Source organism: Hyaena hyaena, unplaced genomic scaffold (assembly GCF_003009895.1).
Source record: "Hyaena hyaena isolate Hyena2069 unplaced genomic scaffold, ASM300989v1 scaffold_103, whole genome shotgun sequence".
NCBI classification, from domain to species: Eukaryota; Metazoa; Chordata; class Mammalia; order Carnivora; family Hyaenidae; genus Hyaena; species Hyaena hyaena.
In genome coordinates, this window is record NW_024080735.1 from 1,149,002 (window position 1) to 1,166,517 (window position 17,516).

Sequence of the window (17,516 nt, forward strand, 5' to 3'; positions counted from 1 at the left end):
AGCAAGCAAAGTCTAGTGCATAAGCAGGTGTGGCAGCACACACACCTCTGTTCAGAACACACTCACCACCACACCCTCTGTAAACACAGCAGCACTGCCCACATATGGGTTTTTTTCAGAAAAAGTTGTCAGGTTTTTGACGTCAGATCAAAATCTCTATTAACGAGAAGGAACTGACAACAATTTTCACTGCAAAAATACTACATTTCACTTCATTTCCAAAAAGAACCATATCATTTAGGATTAAGAAACTTATCCCTGCACCAGCAAAAACCACAAGGAGGTTAACATTTCTACAGGAACAAGGGACAGAAAGACATTTTTAAAACCCCCCAGCTGGGGGAAGGACAATGGGGACGGGGAGCGAGAGCTGCAGAAGGGCTGGGGGGGAGGGGAACAGGGCCTCGCATCACCTTTGTTCTGGGCAGCAGCGGACCGCGGGGTGGGCAGCGTGCGCACTCGGAGCTGCCCCTCCGAGGCCTGCAGGGCCATGGGGCCGTCCGGCAGAGCGGGCTTCACCACGAGTTCTGGCCTCGAGGGGACACGGGGCATCGTGGACGACTGGATGTAGGGGCCCACGGCGGCCACGCGACTGGGTGGTGGCAGCCCCTGCGGAGGCAGGGCTCCGTCAGACGAAACCTTTGGAAGAGGCACAGGACCTTCAGCGTGATGGCCCGACGCATTGAGCTCAGAAAGGGCTGGGACGCCTCAGGGTGATGTTTACAGGTCGGCACTTTCAGGGTCTCAGGCCAGAGGTAGGAGACATGTCCCAAGCCACTGACGGCCCAGCAGGGTCCGCTCTGCCCCCCGCCCCCGCCCCCCGTGCCCTGGAGGTGGCCCACCTACCGGGGGGCCCTCCTTGTGCTGCAGTGCCGCCTTCTTCTTCCACAGCCGGTCCCGCAGCTCGTTGACACGCTTGTCCATGACGGCCACCTCTGAGTTGCGCTTGTTCAGACACTCCCGCTGCTGCTGCAGCTTGGCATTCTGCTCCTGATTCAGTCTGTTCCGTAGCTGAATAGAATTGGGGGGCAGGGAGCAAGAAGAAACAGTACTCAAGGGGGTGGCCAAGGAGCAAGAGGAAACAGTTCTCAAGGGGGTGGCCAGGGAGCAGGAGGAAACAGTTCTTGGGGGGCAGGGAACAGGAGGAAACAGTTTTTGGGGGGCAGGAAGGAGGAAACCGTTCGGGGGGGGAGCAGGAGGAAACAGTTCTCAGGGGGGTGGCCAGGGAGCAGGAGGAAACAATTCACGGGAGGGGGGCAGGAGGAAACCGTTCTGGGGGGGGAGCAGGAGGAAACAGTTGTCAGACTGCTTCCCTCCTCTGTGAGATCTAAAACCATCAGGTCCCTCTGCCCACCACCGTCCCCTTCCCAGTTTCAGGTGAAGGGTCAGCCCACTGGCTGTGGTCGCGAGGAGACCTCAGACCTCCCGTGTGGGGCGCTCTGACATGTGTCCTGTGCTCCCCCCCCAGCCTAGGTAAAGCCACTGCCCCGAGGGCCCGGCTCACCTGTAGCTCCTTGTAGAGGCGGTCGAGCTCGGCCGCAGCAGACCTGCTGTCGTGGCGGCCGTCCAGCCGGCCATTCTTGAGCACCTCCAGCTGCCTGCTCAGCTCCTCCACGCGGGACACGGCCAGAACGAGCTCCCGCTGCTTCTGCTGGAACAGGCTATTCATCTGCTCGATCTCCTCCACTGGAAGGACAACAGGGACGGTGACCCGAGTTGAACAGAAACCCAGAACGGAGCGCTCCCAGGCAACCGGGCCTTGCGACCGGCCTCGGGACGCAGCGCGGGCGCTCCCAGACACGGCCCGGAACCGCTTTCACAGGCAGCTGGGATCGGCAGGCTCGCTTCTGAAAGAGCCTCTCTCTCGACACGTCTCTGGCAGGGCCATATCCAGAGCGTTACTCAACGGCACACTTGGGCAACGATGAGGCTTATTTAGAGCTTTGAATCTCGCTTTATGAAAGCCGCAGAGGGAGTCGGTAACTCAGTGAAATTTGAATTCAGTGGTACTATAACAGACAGACCTATTCTATGAATAAAAACCCTACACATCAAACTTCCAGTCAAAAAGTACTCACAGGAAAAACAAACAAACAAACAACTAGGACGTTTTCCGAAAGTGCAGCCGAATTCTGGTCCCGGGAACCGAAGGCGTCAACAATGCAGGGAATTCCGCCTTTAACAACTCGGAAGTGCCTGCGTGCAGTCGCCGGCCCGCCCGAGTCCCCCCAGGCCCCTCACCGAGCCGGCCGTTCCGCAGCCTCTTCTGCTCCACGTGGCCGCGCAGCGCCCGCACCTTCTTCAGCTTCGCCTCCTGGCTCTCGGCCACCTCCCTCAGCCTCTGCAGCTTCTCCTGCTCGGCCGCCTGCTGCTGCTGCCGCTCGTCCTGCTGCTTCAGGAACTTCAAGCGCTGCTCCTGAAGGCATGGGCGGTGTCAGGCGGCCTTCCTGGCAGGGGCGCCGGCGCCCAGAAGGAACCAGGGCCCAGCTGGTGACACGCCCCTCCACTCCCCCCCCCCCCCCCCCCCCCCCTGGCCCTGCGTTCTCGTGGGGACAAGGCCCGGGAAGGAGCGTTCTTGTCCCCGTGGTTTCCACGCCACCAGCGGGCAGCGACCGGGACCAGCCTCAGAGCCGCAGCTGCAAGGTCAGGAGAAGCTCCCACAGGACGAGGATCCGCTATAGGCACGGGGGGGTGGAGCTGGATGTGGACCCCCGCCCCACACGCTGCCGCTTGCGGGCTCCACACCTGTGCAAATCGCACAACCTCATAACCTCGTGCCGCCTTCCTCGGCTCAACAGTGGGGTGACCAGCGAGGAGGGAGACGTGAAATCTTCTCGCACAGGGCCGCGCACAGCTAGTGCACACTCAACACACACACTTAGGGAAGAGCCGAAGAACCACTTAACACTCTAGAAAACCACAGCGTAACATTTTCTATTATACTACTTTTTTAACCAAAACCAAGTAACAGAGCCACACAATTTATAATCAAGAGTAAACTTCTTGGGTTAATATGCCTGAAACGTATAAGTAACACAAAACAGTTTCAAAATAAGACCCCAAGATTAAAGGTTTATTCTATTACTCAACCTATTTTTATCTATCAGCACAGAGCCTGCCGTAAGACTTGAACTCATGACCTGTGAAATCATGACCTGAGCTGAAATCAGGAGTCAGACACAACCAACTGAGCCAACCAGACGCCCCAGAACATGCATTTTTAAAAAATGTTTATTTTGAGAGAGAGTGAGACAGTGCACAAGCAGGAGAGGGGTAAGGAGGGAGGGAGAGGATCCCAAGCAGGCTCGGTGTCATCAGTCAGCACACAGCCTGACATGGGGCTCGACTACAAACCGTGAGATCACGACCTGAGCCGAAACCAAGAGTCAGACAATTAACTAACAGAGCCACCCAGGTGCCCCCAAAACATGCATTTTTAGCAAGACTCCTACGTGATTTGTACACAAGTTAAAGTCGACATGATGTTACACTTGATTTTGAAGGTGGTTGCACCTGCCATCAGAGACAGAATTGGATACCTGGGAACTCTAGCAAGTATGACAAAGCGGGCCACAGGGCGCGTTGCTGGGACCTCACACGCCAGACCAATGGTACCCCAGCTCCGGTGAACTTACAGTCACAAAAAGACTGGTCAGGTGCAGACACTGAGTGTGCAGACCTGGGACAGTGGGTGAGATCCAGCCTGCCGTTTTCAGAAGTCTGGTTTTATCGGAACACAGCCACCCATTCGCTTATGTCTATGGCTGATTTTGTGCTACAACCACAGAGCTGAGACAGTTAGGCCTGCAAAGCCCCAGGTGCTGACTCCCAGCCCGCCCCTCTGGAGGAAGAATGGTGATGTCTGGTGTAGACCAGGAGCCCCTGTGGAAGAAGTATGGCGACATCTGGTGTAGACCAGAAGCCTATGGCTGGCAGGACAGGCCGCAGAGAGACCGGTCTGGACAGTTACGAGGCTTCTTAGGTCTCTCACCTGTCCAAGGGCAGCATGAGGAGCAATCTAGGGGGCAGGAGTCTCAAAAGAAGGCAACAGCCTGTCATCAGTGCCACACCCGGAAGGGGACCACGACAGCACGAGTTGACTGTAAAGTCACACTCGCTGTGTATTAATTCAGGACAAGGCCAGCCCAGAGCAGTTCCTACCAGCGACGTCAAAGGGTTCCTTACACTTTTCCTCTTTTATGGATACACAATGTAATGTGGTTAATTCGGCTCAGAATCGGGGGCTCGGAGATCCCGAGCACGGGGGTGATCTAAGGATTTCTAAAAAACGCTTTGGAAAGAGAAGAAAGCACCAGAAGCAGGTACTTGTAGGCTGCATTATCATGGTGTGCGTGTGAGGTGACTGGCTTACAGGGTACGGTGGGAACAGCCTGGCTCACACTACGATGGCAAGGCCGTTCCGTCTTTCACAAAACGAGACGTTACCTTGGTGGCCAGCATCTGCTGCTGGGCCTCGATCTGCTGCTGCTGACGAGACGCCATCTCCTGCAGCTCGGCCAGAGTCAGGTCCATCCTGGGGCTGCTCACCTGCACACAGAGCCACACATGCTGCGGATGTGACAACATGGTCACAGAGGCCCCTCCCTTGAAGGTCTGCCGAAGCTTCACCTGAACCCAGCACAACAATGTAGCCATGTTCTACCATGATATTAAAGAAACCAGTAAGTTTTATATTAATATCCCTGCAATGACTAAGTTTAGATGTAAAACATACTAACAGACCAACACTCTTCAAGTTATATATGTAAAATTATACAATTTCAACAGTGACCAAAATGGAACTACTTAGAATTACCTTGCTCTGTAGTTATCAGAAAAATGCTGTTTGATCACACTGAACATGACATTGGGGCAGCTAACCAGGAATGCCGTCATCAGAATGACCTTTAAAAGTAGGACACAGGCAGGGCCTGGGTGGCTCAGTCAGTGACTTGACCGACTCCTGATTTCAGCTCAGGTCATAATCTCATGGTTCGGGAGTTCGAGCCCCACATTGGACTCCATGCTGTCACAGTGGGAGTCTGATTAGGATTCTCGCTCGCTCTCCTTTTCTGTCTGCCTTCCGTGTGCGCTCTCTCTCTCAAAGCAAATAAACTTAAAAACATTTTTTTTAATATGACACTAGCATTAAAAAACTCAAGGGATTGGGGCGCCTGAGTGGCTTAGTCGGTTGGGCGTCCGACTTTCGCTTAGGTCATGATCTCACGGTTCGTGGGTTCGAGCCCCACGTCGGGCTCTGTGCTGACTGCCAGCTCAGAGCTTGGAGCCTGTTTCAGATTCTGTATCTCCCTCTCTCTCTGACCCTCCCCTGCTCACGCTGTCACTCTCTCTCTTTCAGAAATAAAAACATTTTAAAAAGTTAAAAACAAAAAAACAAAAAAACCCTCCAAGATACTCTGAGTTATGAGGAACAAACAAGATGTCTACTCTCAACACTTCTACTCAACAGGTCCTAGAAGTTCCAGCCATGGTAACAGACAAGAAACGGACAGACATTGTATCCAGTTTGGAAAGGAAGAAAGTAAACTGTCTTTACTCACAGACAAGGAGGAAAATGCTCTGGGGCCTACAAGAGCCACCAGAACCAGTGAGTTGTTTCTAAGAACACAGGATAACAGTATGCAAAAATCAACTTTATTTCTATATATTAGCAACCAGAAATTGAAAAAACACTTACTGTTGACTTATTTTGAGAGAGAAGGCACGTACACAAAACGACATGCTTGAGCAGGGAAGGGGCAGAGAGAGGGAGAGAGGAAATCCCAATTCGAGCTTCAACCCACGAACCATGAGATCACAACCTGAACCTAAACGGAGAGTCGGCCACTTAGCAGATGCCACCCTGGTGCCCTGGAAGACTCTTTAAAGATTGTTCACAGTCACACAGAAACCACGAAGCACTCAGGAATTAACCTAACCCAAGACACACAAGACCTGCACCCTGAAAACTCACAACACTGGTGAGTGACGACCTGAAGCCAGGGTGAGCGACGCACTCGTGAATCAGAAGCTGACCCTGGCAAGGCGGCCATGCTTCCCAAACGGATCTGTGCACTCGGCAAAAATAAAAACTCCCAGCAGGCTTTTTCTAATTTTTTACCTTTAATCCCTTTTATTTTTTATTATTATTTTTAATTTTAGAGAGAGCACGAGTGGGGAAGAGGGCTGCGGGGGTCAGAGAGAAGACAGAGAGAGAGATAGAAAGATAGAGAGAAAGAGAGAATGGTAAGCAGACTCCATGCTCAGCACAGAGCCCAACGCGGTGCTCAGTCCCACTAGCCTGGGATCATGACCTGAGCCAAAACCACGAGTCAGACACCCAGTCAACTGAGCCACGCAGGCGGCCCTCCAGTAGGCGTGTGTCTGTGTGTGTGTGTGTGTGTGTGTGTGTGTATGAATGGACAAGCAGATCTCCAAATCCTCTACAGGAGCGCACAGGGTTTAGAGCGGCCACAGCAACCTGAAAAGGAGTGAGAAAACCCACATGGCTGAGCGGAAGTCTTCCCCGCGCTGCAGTGACCGACATGGCGAAGTGCCCAGGTCCAGACAGAGAACGGAGAGCACGGACAGACCCCCATGTGTACAGAGCAACGGACTTGAGACGAAGGTGCAAGTCCCTTCCAATACACACAGCCCGGTCACCTGGACGCCCACGTATAAAGCAGCACGAGCTCGAGTCCTCGCGCAGCAGCCAAATGCTCAAAGTGGGTCAAAAAATTAAATGCACAAGAGCACAACAAAGCTTCTAAACTGAGCAACTGTCCTTTTGTTAAATTAAGAATAGATCACAGATCAGGGGAAATATTTGCAAAGCACGGAATAAAAGACTTGGATCCAGAATACAGAGAGTTCTCGAACTCAGTACTAAGAAAGCAAAGAAAACCTGGAACAGAAGAGGTGAACAACTACGTCACTGATAAAAGACACACAAAAGGCAAACAAGTGCGTACACCACAAGCTGTTTGAGAAGTACACGGTAAAAGCCTTGGTGGACCACCAGGCACCGAATGACAAAAGTTACACCAAATGTCGCCAAGGCCATGGGACAACTGGAGCTCTCTGAGAACGCAAAACAAAATGTTCACCCTGGAAACCAGTTTGGCAGCTTCTTAAAGAGAGCACTGAGCCAGCACCCCTAGTAGCTAAAGAGAAATAAATGAATGTGCCCGTGCAGACTGGGACCCAAACATTCAGGATGTGCCCGTGCAGACTGGGACCCAAACATTCATTACAGCTTGATACAGAGTAACCAGAACCCAGAAACAGCCCCGACGTGTCTACAGGCGAACAGACCAACAGTTATGCAGTATGTGGACGATGAAACGCGTCCCCGCAATGGAAAGGCATCAGCCACCGACCTCCATGATGAAAGGCATGAACATAACATAAATTCAGACAAAAAGACAATATACTAGGGGACTCCATTTAAGGAAGATTCTAGAAAACACAAGTAATCTGTAGTGACAGCAAGTGGACAAGGGGTCCTTGAACATGAGGAGGGAGGAAGGGAAGGTTATAGAAGGACACATGGACACCCAGCGGGATGGACACTTTCACTGTCTTGATTACAGTGACACTGTACAGCTGTGTACACATGTCAAAACTTACCAACTGAGCACGCCAAATACATGCAGTTGTGGGCCAATTACACTTCATTAAAGCTGTTTAAGAAAAAACCCAGTGAGGGGGAAAGAGACGCTGTGTCGAGATGCACTCAAATCCTATTAATGGCGAAGACCACTTCTTGTCATCCTTACATGCGTCTTCCATCCCCGTAAGAGAAGTGGAAGGTCTAAGAGGAACCAGGAGATTTTGGGGAAAGAGCGGGAGCAAATGGTCTGGATTCTTACACAAATTTCCTGCAGACTCAGGAAAGAGAACGTGGCTACCCCCTCACAGTATGGACAATTCTGAGTTCTGAAAAGAAAACGTCTGCCACCACATAGTAACCCAAAGATCCTCACTGAGATTCATCACTCACTCAACATTAGTTTTGTTCTGAATTTGAGGCATTTCCAGCATCAAACTGCTCTCAACAGTCACCCCGCCGAGATAGTTAAAATCAATTCTTTCTATGAAATAAATTTAAAATAACCTTTCTAGAAGAGGGCCACCGTTCATAACCCACTGAAGAACAAAGTAACAATGAATGCAAGTTAAAGGTCAAAGGGCAGGTCACTGGCACCCATGCAGTGCAGATAAAAAAAGAAAACGATCACTTACACCATTCTCCTTCCTTCGATGCTCACCGGGAACTTTTACACCGTTTCTTCTTAAACTTGGATCCTGAGACCTGGGTCCACTCACTAAGCACAAAATAATAAAACCGGCATTAACACCAGAATGGACAGGTGCCCATGAGGGGTAGTTCATCTCGGAGTTGCCACTACTGCTCCTGGGTGTCCCAAGTAGAAAGGATGCCACAGACAAAACATCTCCCAGCATCTGCTCCCAGCCGCTGCTCCCAGCGCTCTAGTTAGCTACTCAGTCATGAGATCAACGACTTTCACTGAAAGAAATCAGTGAAACCCAACCCCGTGCTCATAGGCATGTTTATAACTTCCACCGAAAAGCAGCAACTGAAAACAGAGTAAGAGGCATCTTGAATGTGTTTGGTTTACTGAGGATACTTTACGGGAGGTCATAAGTACTTCCCCATTTGTTCCAGTAACAAACTTCCATTTCCTTAACCTGGAAAAGTACTAACTAGAAAACACTGTATATCCTGCTTTTTTGGCTAAAAAGAATTTTTCTGGAGCCTGGAACCTGCCTCAGATTCTGTGTTTCTCTCTGCCCCTCTCCTGCTATGCGCTCTCGCTCTCTCTCTCAAATAAATGAATATTTTAAAAAAATTTTTTTAAGAATTTCTCGGGGGTGCCTGGGTGGCTCAGTCAGTTAAGTGTCCAACTTCAGCTCAGGTCACGATCTCACGGTTTGTGGATTCAAGCCCTGTGTCAAGCTCTGTGCTAACAGCCAGCTCAGAGCCTGAAGCCTGCTTCAGATTCTGTGTCTCCCTCTCTCTCTGACCCTCCCCTGCTCAGTCACTCTCTCTCTCAGAAATAAACAAATTTTTTAAAAAATTAAAAAAAATTTTTTCAAGCCAAAATACATGGGTTTCTCAGTCCCAAGTACTGCATTATAAAAGAAAAATCGTCTTAATTTAAACTGATGACATTATATGAGGCACCTGGGTGATTCAGTTAAGCGTCTGACTTCAGGTCATGATCTCCTGGTTTGTGGGTTTGAGCCCAGCATCGGCCTCTGTGCTGACAGCTCGGAGCCTAGAGCCTGCTCGGATTCTGTGTCTCCTTCTCTCTCTACCCCTCCCCTGCTCATGCTCTGTCTCTCTCTCTCAAAATAAATAAACATAATTTTAAAAAATTTAGATTGATACGTTATAAGAAATTTGTAGCATCAACAGTTTTTTGAATATAGAAAATTAAGCTTCTATCTGTACTTCCCAGATATTAGGAAACACATGATCTCCCAAGAAATTTTAGATTAAAATTTCTTTTCAATTAAATGTCTATTATGCCCACTTGAAGCTCAGCACAGAGGCCCATGCCCGTAAGTAAATGTCTGTCCTCAGAGCCAGCTGTCATACGGACACCTAAGGTGAATGCACCAGCGGAATGAACCTCTGTTCAGCCGCTGACCACACGGCTCAGGTGATCTGTCACAAAACTGCTGCAGGAGAACAAATCCTCCACTGGAGAGTAATCGCCTTCTTCGCTGCCTCAGAGGGCCCGCAACCCATGTCTCGTTAGCATGTTGAGGACTCAGTCAGAGTCCAAGGCCAGCCCTGGGTCCGGCGGATGGGGAAGACACGGGGCACCTCCTCACCCAGGCGCCCGCCTCGTCCCAGTCCCAACGCTTTGAGGCGCCGGTGTTGGCGGCAATGTAAATGCAGCTCCTGGATCTTCGGACAGGGTCTCTCACCTTACAGACACACGGAGCCTGCCTACTGCACCCCTACTTAATAATTTACCCACGGCTCACCCAGGAGCCATGTGAACTGCTGGGTGAAAAGGTAAGATTCAACGTATCACAGGAGGGTGTGTGTGGTAACGTAAGCAAAGGACAAAGCAAACATGCGACTGCAGGTGCCAACTTACAGCCCCAAGAAAGGCGGCTCGAGAACAAAGCACGTGCAGGTTGAAAGGACACCTACAGAGGAACGGACAGCAGTGGCGCCGGCAGGCACGTGGGCAGCCTGGCCGAGGGGACTCGGCTGCACTCCCGGCTCGGCCCTGGGCGTGTGGCCTCCCTGCAGCGGGGAAGAGGTCACCCACGTCACGTGGCACACATAAGTATTTCTAATGGCTGGGCGCCACAAGGGCACGTGGACTAAGGCCGTAACCTTGAGATAGTAGTCACACGAGAGGAACACCTGTTGCCTGCATTCCTACCCCCAAGAGTAATGTCCTGAGGTCCCACACCCTCAAGTTCCCTTTTTTCTTTTTTTAATATTTTATTTATTTTTGAAAGCGAGATAGAGACAGCATGAGCAGGGGAGGGTCAGAGAGAGAGGGAGACACAGAATCTGAAGCAGGCTCCAGGCTCTGAACTAGCTGTCAGCACAGAGCCCGATGCGGGGCTCGAACCCACGAACCGTGAGATCATGACCTGAGCTGAAGTCGGACGCTTAACCGATTGAGCCACCCAGGTACCCCTCAAGTTCCCATTTTAAAGGTTCTCACACTTGTAGAAATACCTGGTACTCCCTTCCCTCCGGAACAGATGCCCCACAGATGAGCCTGGAAACGAGGCCTCCAGGGGCCCAGCTGTGGTCAGCCCAGTGTCCCTCCACCGGCGGGCTTCTCCCTCCTCAGCTCCCTGCACGCGCCGGTGAGAACCCTCACCCCCACAGGCGTGACCACCTGGCCCCCACACCCTCCCTCCTGCGTGGCCTCCGTCCACAGCCCGCCTCTCAGCCTCTAACCCCGGCTCACCTTCTTGCCCAAATCTCCTAGAAGTACTCTCCCTCTGGAATCTAAATTTAGACGGTCTGGTTTTGGACCCTAACTTCCGGTCACTACACCTGGCCAGGAACCCGGGGCCACAGTCTCCTCCCCGGCCTACGCTCTCCCTGCAGCTTCCCTCACCTTCCCACCAGCTCAGACACCGTCCATGTCCTCCTTTGCACCGGGCCGGCAAAACCCCAACCCTGGGGCAATCCAACCATCTTCTTCCAATGTCCAGCCCACCGCGCCCGGCAGGAGGGAAACCCATGGTGTGGGGTCCACAGTGTCCTGGGCCCCTGGCTGCCACTCTCCCGTTCCCCACAATGGCTCACACGGGCCTCTGCACCTACCACCTCAGAGAAGATGACCGGAGGCCCTTCCACCGGACGCCACAAAGCACACACAGCACCGCCACCCGCGTCTGTCTTCTCCCCCTCTGCGCCGGGAAGGAGGTCTCTCGGGCTGAGGGTGTAGCTCCCCAGGAACCCGCCAGCACACACCCCCTCCCCCAAATTACAACCTCCTGCTCTAGGGACTCCTTTCCACCCGGTTCTCCCTGCTTCCAACAACACAGATCAAAGCAAGCCACACCCTCTGCTCCCTTGGTGGTCAGGTCTCAGAAGCTGTCCGTCCTCAGGCCTCCACTCCCTGCCTCTCCTGCACCCTCAAGTCACCCGGCTCCCACCCCCACTCCCACCCCTCCCAGGCGAGCCAAGTCCACAGCCGTGCCCGGATTCACAAGACACTACCCACCTGTGTCCCTGCTGGGGGGGCGTTCGTGACGAAGGAAGAAACGAACTTCGTTCCTCTGACTTCCAAACCGCTGCAGAACATCAAACATCCGCTCGTTATTGGCCACTGGACGCTCTACAGGAAACAAACAGAAATCACGTAACCTATGGGCACAAGGAAGGGCATCTGCCATCCCTCCTTCTTGCACATTCTGCGTGTGCAAACACCAAGCGTCTTAGATACTTTTTCTCCCATTCAAAGAGCCCTTAGACAGGACGCCTGGGCGGGGGGGGGCGCTCAGTCAGTTAAACATCCAACTTCAGCTCAGTTCAGGATCTTGCAGTTTGGGAGTTAGAGCCCCGCGTCAGGCTCTGTGCTGACAGCTCAGAGCTGGAGCCTGCTTCGGATTCTGTGTCTCCCTCTCTCTCTCTCAAAATGAATAAACTTCAAAAAAAATTTTTTAAATAAAAGAACCCTCAGAATTACAGATCACAGATGCTCCACACAGTCAGCATCCACCTGGGAAGTGTGGGAAAGAGGAACAGTTCGGGGCCGGCCGCTGGGAGCGCGGTACTCTAGCCCAGTGCCTGATGGGCCACAGGCTTGCCAGTGACCTCAAGGGGTGTCAGAAGTCTGTCAGCTGTGACACAGGATGGCCTCTGAGGTCCCTTCTAACTCAAACGTTCTAGGGTTCTCCAAACATACAAACAAGGAATTAAAAGTAACAAGAAGTTAAAATAGTCTAGTTTTCCTATTAGGCTATTTTGAAGTTATAATTCTATAAACTACATTAGAAACATTAGACACACCCGTTTACAAACACAGGGCTGTTTACTGCACTGAAAATATAGCTGACCCTTGAGAAACACAAGTACGACCTGCCACATCCACTTATATGGGAAGTTTTTTGATAAACACAGGGCAGACCTCTAAATGGTCCTTATGATTTTTTTTTTTTTAATGTTTCTTTATTTTGAGAGAAAGTGTGAGCCAGGGAGGGCAGAGGGAGGGAGGGAATCCCAATCTGACGGTGCAGAACCTGATGCAGGGCTCGAACTCACGAACCTTGAGATGGTGACCTAACTGGAAATCAAGAGTTGAACGCTTAACCGACAGCCCCCCAGGCACCCCATGTTCCTTATGGTTTCCTTACTAGCATCTTCTCTCTAGCTTCCTTGACTAAAGAACGGTGTGTAACACACACGACATACACAACACGTGCTACTGGACAACAGAGCAGCACAGCTCCCAATCCACAGCAGGCTGTAAGCAGTTTGGGGGCAACTGGAAGTCATACGTGGATTTTCAACTGTGCGGGGGGGGTCAGTATCCCAACCCCCACATCGTTCAAGGTTCAACTGCATGTCTATTCAGCCTCTCTTCCAGTGTCACTGATAGTTGTCAAACTTTTCCAGAGACAAAAAGAGGGACACAGCTAAATAATAAATGGGAACTTCAGGAGAAACCATGTAGTTTAAACTCCTGTCAAAATATCTTGTAATCACAGGATCTGGATATAAAAACCAAACCTACTGTTTGACGGCACAACCGCTTACAATCGGAGAAGCTCCAGTGAGGTCAGCGTGATACTCAACGTACGAATGTTGAAACAGCCGGAGAAAACTCCGAATGCTTGCCAGTAACCAGGCCACTGGGCGGAGACCAGCAGCCCGAGCCGTCAGCCCCAGCAGAGCGCAGCTCCTTCCAGCTATGGTAACATAGCACGCGGGGTTCACAGACGTCCCACCCTCTTCCAGAAGCCACAGAAATTCTAAGACCTGCCCCCAAAAGGAAACAGCCCTGAAAGTAACACACCCCCAGAAGAACTAGTAGACCTTCGACGTCCTCACCCAGCACATACACACACGTGTGCACACAACACGCTTTCAGAAAAATGAAGGGAGACCCCCATACTCCAGAGCAAAGAGACAAGTTAAGGAAGTGAAGAACCGCCAGTCTCCGCAGGGGGCCGTCTCAGCAGGGCTGGAAGCCAGGGTCCCGCTGGCAGAGAGGGCTGCCATCAGGCACCGGCAGACCGCTGCCCGCACCCCTGCTCCAGCTGAGCAATGCCTGCCATGGATCCCAGGGAAGGTTCCAGGAGGACACGGAGGTTAGAAGGCTAACAAAGGGCAGAGACAAGGACTTGATACCTGAGACCTGGCCCCTAACAGCAGCACTGCACCAGCAGCCCTCAAACGGACTACGAATTCACCACAAGCAATCCAAATCCCAACAGGACTTTCCTGGAACCCTTTAAGGTCCTTCTACAATTTCATTGAAAAAGAAAATATGGAACAGCTCAGATACTCTTTGAAAAACTGGGGGCGCCTGGAGGACTCAGTCAGCTTTTGATTTCAGCTCAGGTCATAATCTCACAGTTCATGAGTTCGAGCCCCGTGACAGTGCAGAGCCTGCTTGGGATTCTGTCTCCCTCTCTCTCTCTCTGCCCCTCCCTCACACAGGCACATGTTCTCTCTCTCAAAAATAAACATTAAAAAAAAAACAAAAGCAGAACAATAAAACATGCACTTGGCTTACGGATCCCTAACACACACTACAACTACAGTCATTAGAACTCTTTGGTTCTGGCGTGACCAAAAGACACAGGCGATTGACCGAAGCTGGCAGAAGTGACCCTCGTAGGAGATCTACGACGGACACAGAGACAGCTCACATCGGGAAGGAAGAAAGCACCAATCAGCAGGCCACTCAGAGCAACTCACTCTCCATCTGGGAGACAAGAACCCGTGCCCAGACTCCCACGGGGCACACTGATGGGGGAGGGGCGGAAAATACTTTACATCCAGACTTGCAGAACATCGGGAGGAAGGAGCCTTCTAAGTCCCACATGAGCCTGGGCTCCGAGCACTGGTTTTTGGTTCTGTCTTTAATGCCCACAGATCAAGAGGCAAAAGCCAAGGAAAGCCTGAACAACAGCTACAGAGAAACAATCCTTTAAAAATGGAAAGGTGGCCGCCTGGGTGGCTCAGTCAGTTAAGCATCCGACTTCGGCTCAGGTCATGATCTCACAGATTGTGGGTTCGAGCCCCCGTCAGGCTCTGCTGACAGCTCAGAGCCTGGAGCCTGCTTCAGATTGTGTCTCCCTCTCTCTCTGACCCTCCCCTGCTCACACGCTCTTGCTCTCTCTCCCAGAAATAAATAAAACATTTTTTAAAAATTTAAAAAACAAAAAAATAATAAATAAGGAAAAGGGGGGGCGGGTGCCGGGAGGCTCAGTTGGGTGAACGTCTCGATTTCAGCTCATGTCATGACCTCTCAGTTCATGAGATCGAGCCCCGTGTCAGGCTCTACATTGACAGCGCAGAGCCTGCTTGGAATTGTCTCTCTGCCCCTCCCCCCTCAAAAAAAACAAACATTTAAAAAAAATTTTTTTTTTTTTTTATGTTTTATTTATTTCTAGGAGAGAGAGAGAGAAAAAGAAAGAAAAGGAGAGAAAAAGAGAGAGAGAGAAACAAAAACTGAAACAGGCTCCAGGCTCTGAGCTGGCAGTCAGCACAGAGCCTGACGCGGGGCTCAAACCCACGAAACGCGAGATCATGACCTAAGCGAAAGTCGGATGCTTAACCGACTAAGCTGCCCAGGCGCCCCTAAAAAAATTTTTTAATGGAAATCCAGGGCCACCTGCCTGGCTCAGGTAGAACATGCAGTCAACTCTTGAATCTGAGGATTGGGAATTCAAGTCCCATATTAGGTGTGGAGCCTACTTAAAATTTAAAAAATAAAAATAAAAACAGAAGGGGTGCTTGGGTAAGCATCCGACTTCGGCTAAAGTCATGGTCTCACAGTTCATGAGTTTGAGCCCTACGAAGGGCTCTGAGCTGCCAGCTGGGCACCTGGAGTCTGCTTCAGATTCTGTATCTCCCCCTCTCTCTGCCCTTCCCCTGCTTGTGCTCTGTCTCTCAAAGCATAAAACATTTAAAAAACTAATAAAAATAAATAAATAAAATGAGCAAGTACATGGAGTGATCAGGGGATGGGCATAAGGAGAGGATTCCACATCTGTATTATTTTCTCTTTTACAAGAAAGAACATTCAAGTGCTGTAATTTATTTAAAAAAAACTAGAAGAGGGGGCCCCTGGGTGGCTCAGTCAGTTGAGTATCTGACTCTTGATCTTGGCTCAGGTCATGAGCCCAGGGTCGCAGGATCGGGCCTGGCATCAAGCTCTGTACTGAGTGTGGAGCCTGCTTGGGTCTCTCTCTCTCTCCCCCTCTCTCTGCCCCTCCCCCACCTGAGCGTGCTCTTTGTCTCTCAAAATAAATAAACTTTAAAAAAAAGAAGAGGAGGGGCGCCTGGGTGGCTTAGTCGGTTAAGCATCCGACTTTCGCTTGGGTCATGATCTCGCGGTTCGTGGGCTCGAGCCCCACGTCAGGCTCTGTGCTGACTGCCGAGAGCCTGGAGCCTGTTTTGGATTCTGTGACTCCCTCTCTCTCTGACCCTCCCCTCCTCAAGCTGTCTCTCTGTCTCCTAGAAATAAATAAAACATTAAAAAAAAAAAAAAAAAAAAAAAGAAGAGGGGGCGCATGGGTGGCTCAGTTGATTACGCATCTGACTCTTGATTTTGGTTCAGGTCGTGATCTCAAGATAGGTGAATTCAAGCCCCAAGTCAGGCTCTGTGTCAATAGTATGGAGCCTGCTTGGGACTCCTCTTTCTGCCCCTCCCCCACCTGCTCTATCTTTCTCAAAATAAATTTTAAAAAACTAAAAACTAAGTTAAAAAGTTAGAAGAAAATCTTCTAAACATCACCATCACACAGTAAAGTGAACTCAAGTGAGCAAGGTACAAAAGGAGAAAGACAGGTGGGATCAAGAGTTCCCAGGGGACACTGAGCCTTGACAAAGAGAGGGGGACTCTTCCTCTAGGAAGAAGGGAAGAAAGGGCAGACGCGTCGGGAGAGGACACGAAGGGCGCACGGAAGAAGGCGCTGTGGGAACGTGCACCAGCTGCTTCGATCGCCTCAGGAAAGCATAAAGCAAGGTTGTTTCTGATGCCAGGAGGCTGCCAGACGCATCCAGCCACGCCCTGACTCCTTTGGGGTGCCTGCCGAGCGCCCCCACACCCCGGGCCCTCCCCTGAGCAGGCACACCAACGAACGAGACACGCCAAGCCCCTGCTCTCCGGGAGCAGGCGCTGTGGCACACGTGCATGGGGCCATGGGGATGAAAGAAGCAATAAGCGTGCACTCTCAGAACCAGAGGGTCAGGTCAGGGGGACATCACAGCCACTTCAGCAGGACGCTCCATGAAGAGTCTCTCCCATTTCAGCAAAACCTGCCTGGAAGGAGAGCAACCCAGTGGAAGGGGGGGGAAGAGCACCCGCAGCCCCAAGGAGGGACGGAGCGGAGTTTGTTCAGAAAATGGGAGAGCTGCACGACGACAGGGAAAAGATGGCACCCAATGGCCACGGGCCACGATCAGAGGCCTGGATTTGATTCTAAGTTGAAAGCAAGCCCCTGACGAGTGGACAGGCAGGGTGTCGTCTGGTCCCTCTACGTGAATGGTCTACCCACCTGCTCTGTGGGGGCAAAGGAGGAAGTGGATCAGAAAGGGGGCACAAGACCTCAAGGACACCCACCCTTAAGCAGGTCAACCAGAGGTAACCAGGAGGTGCTGCCTGGGCCATGGGGGGCGGGGGGGCGGGAGGCAGTGTGCGGCTGGCGCCAGGACACGGGGCAACCCCGGGGGAGGGGAGGGGCAGGGGGAGCTCACCCTGGCCGTGCAGGAACGAGGCAGAAACTATGGAAAATCACTCCGACTACAAACTCGTCAGGGCCAGAAG

The 17,516-nt window shown here is 51.6% G+C and overlaps 1 protein-coding gene across 3 annotated transcripts in view; it reads right to left on the reverse strand.

Annotated features, from left to right (window-relative positions):
* Positions 1–17,516, reverse strand: part of TP53BP2 (tumor protein p53 binding protein 2) — a 54,373-nt gene that overhangs the window by 15,161 nt on the left and 21,696 nt on the right. For 2 of the 3 annotated variants that reach the window (XM_039235802.1, XM_039235803.1), the window contains exons 3-9: positions 11,739–11,852; positions 8,245–8,327; positions 4,447–4,548; positions 2,242–2,416; positions 1,505–1,686; positions 847–1,011; positions 414–639 (exon numbers count right to left, since the gene is read on the reverse strand). In XM_039235802.1, coding sequence (XP_039091733.1) covers positions 414–639; positions 847–1,011; positions 1,505–1,686; positions 2,242–2,416; positions 4,447–4,548; positions 8,245–8,327; positions 11,739–11,852 — 1,047 coding nt within the window. The remainder of the gene's footprint in view (positions 1–413; positions 640–846; positions 1,012–1,504; positions 1,687–2,241; positions 2,417–4,446; positions 4,549–8,244; positions 8,328–11,738; positions 11,853–17,516) is intronic. The other variant, XM_039235805.1, reaches the window with a different exon arrangement.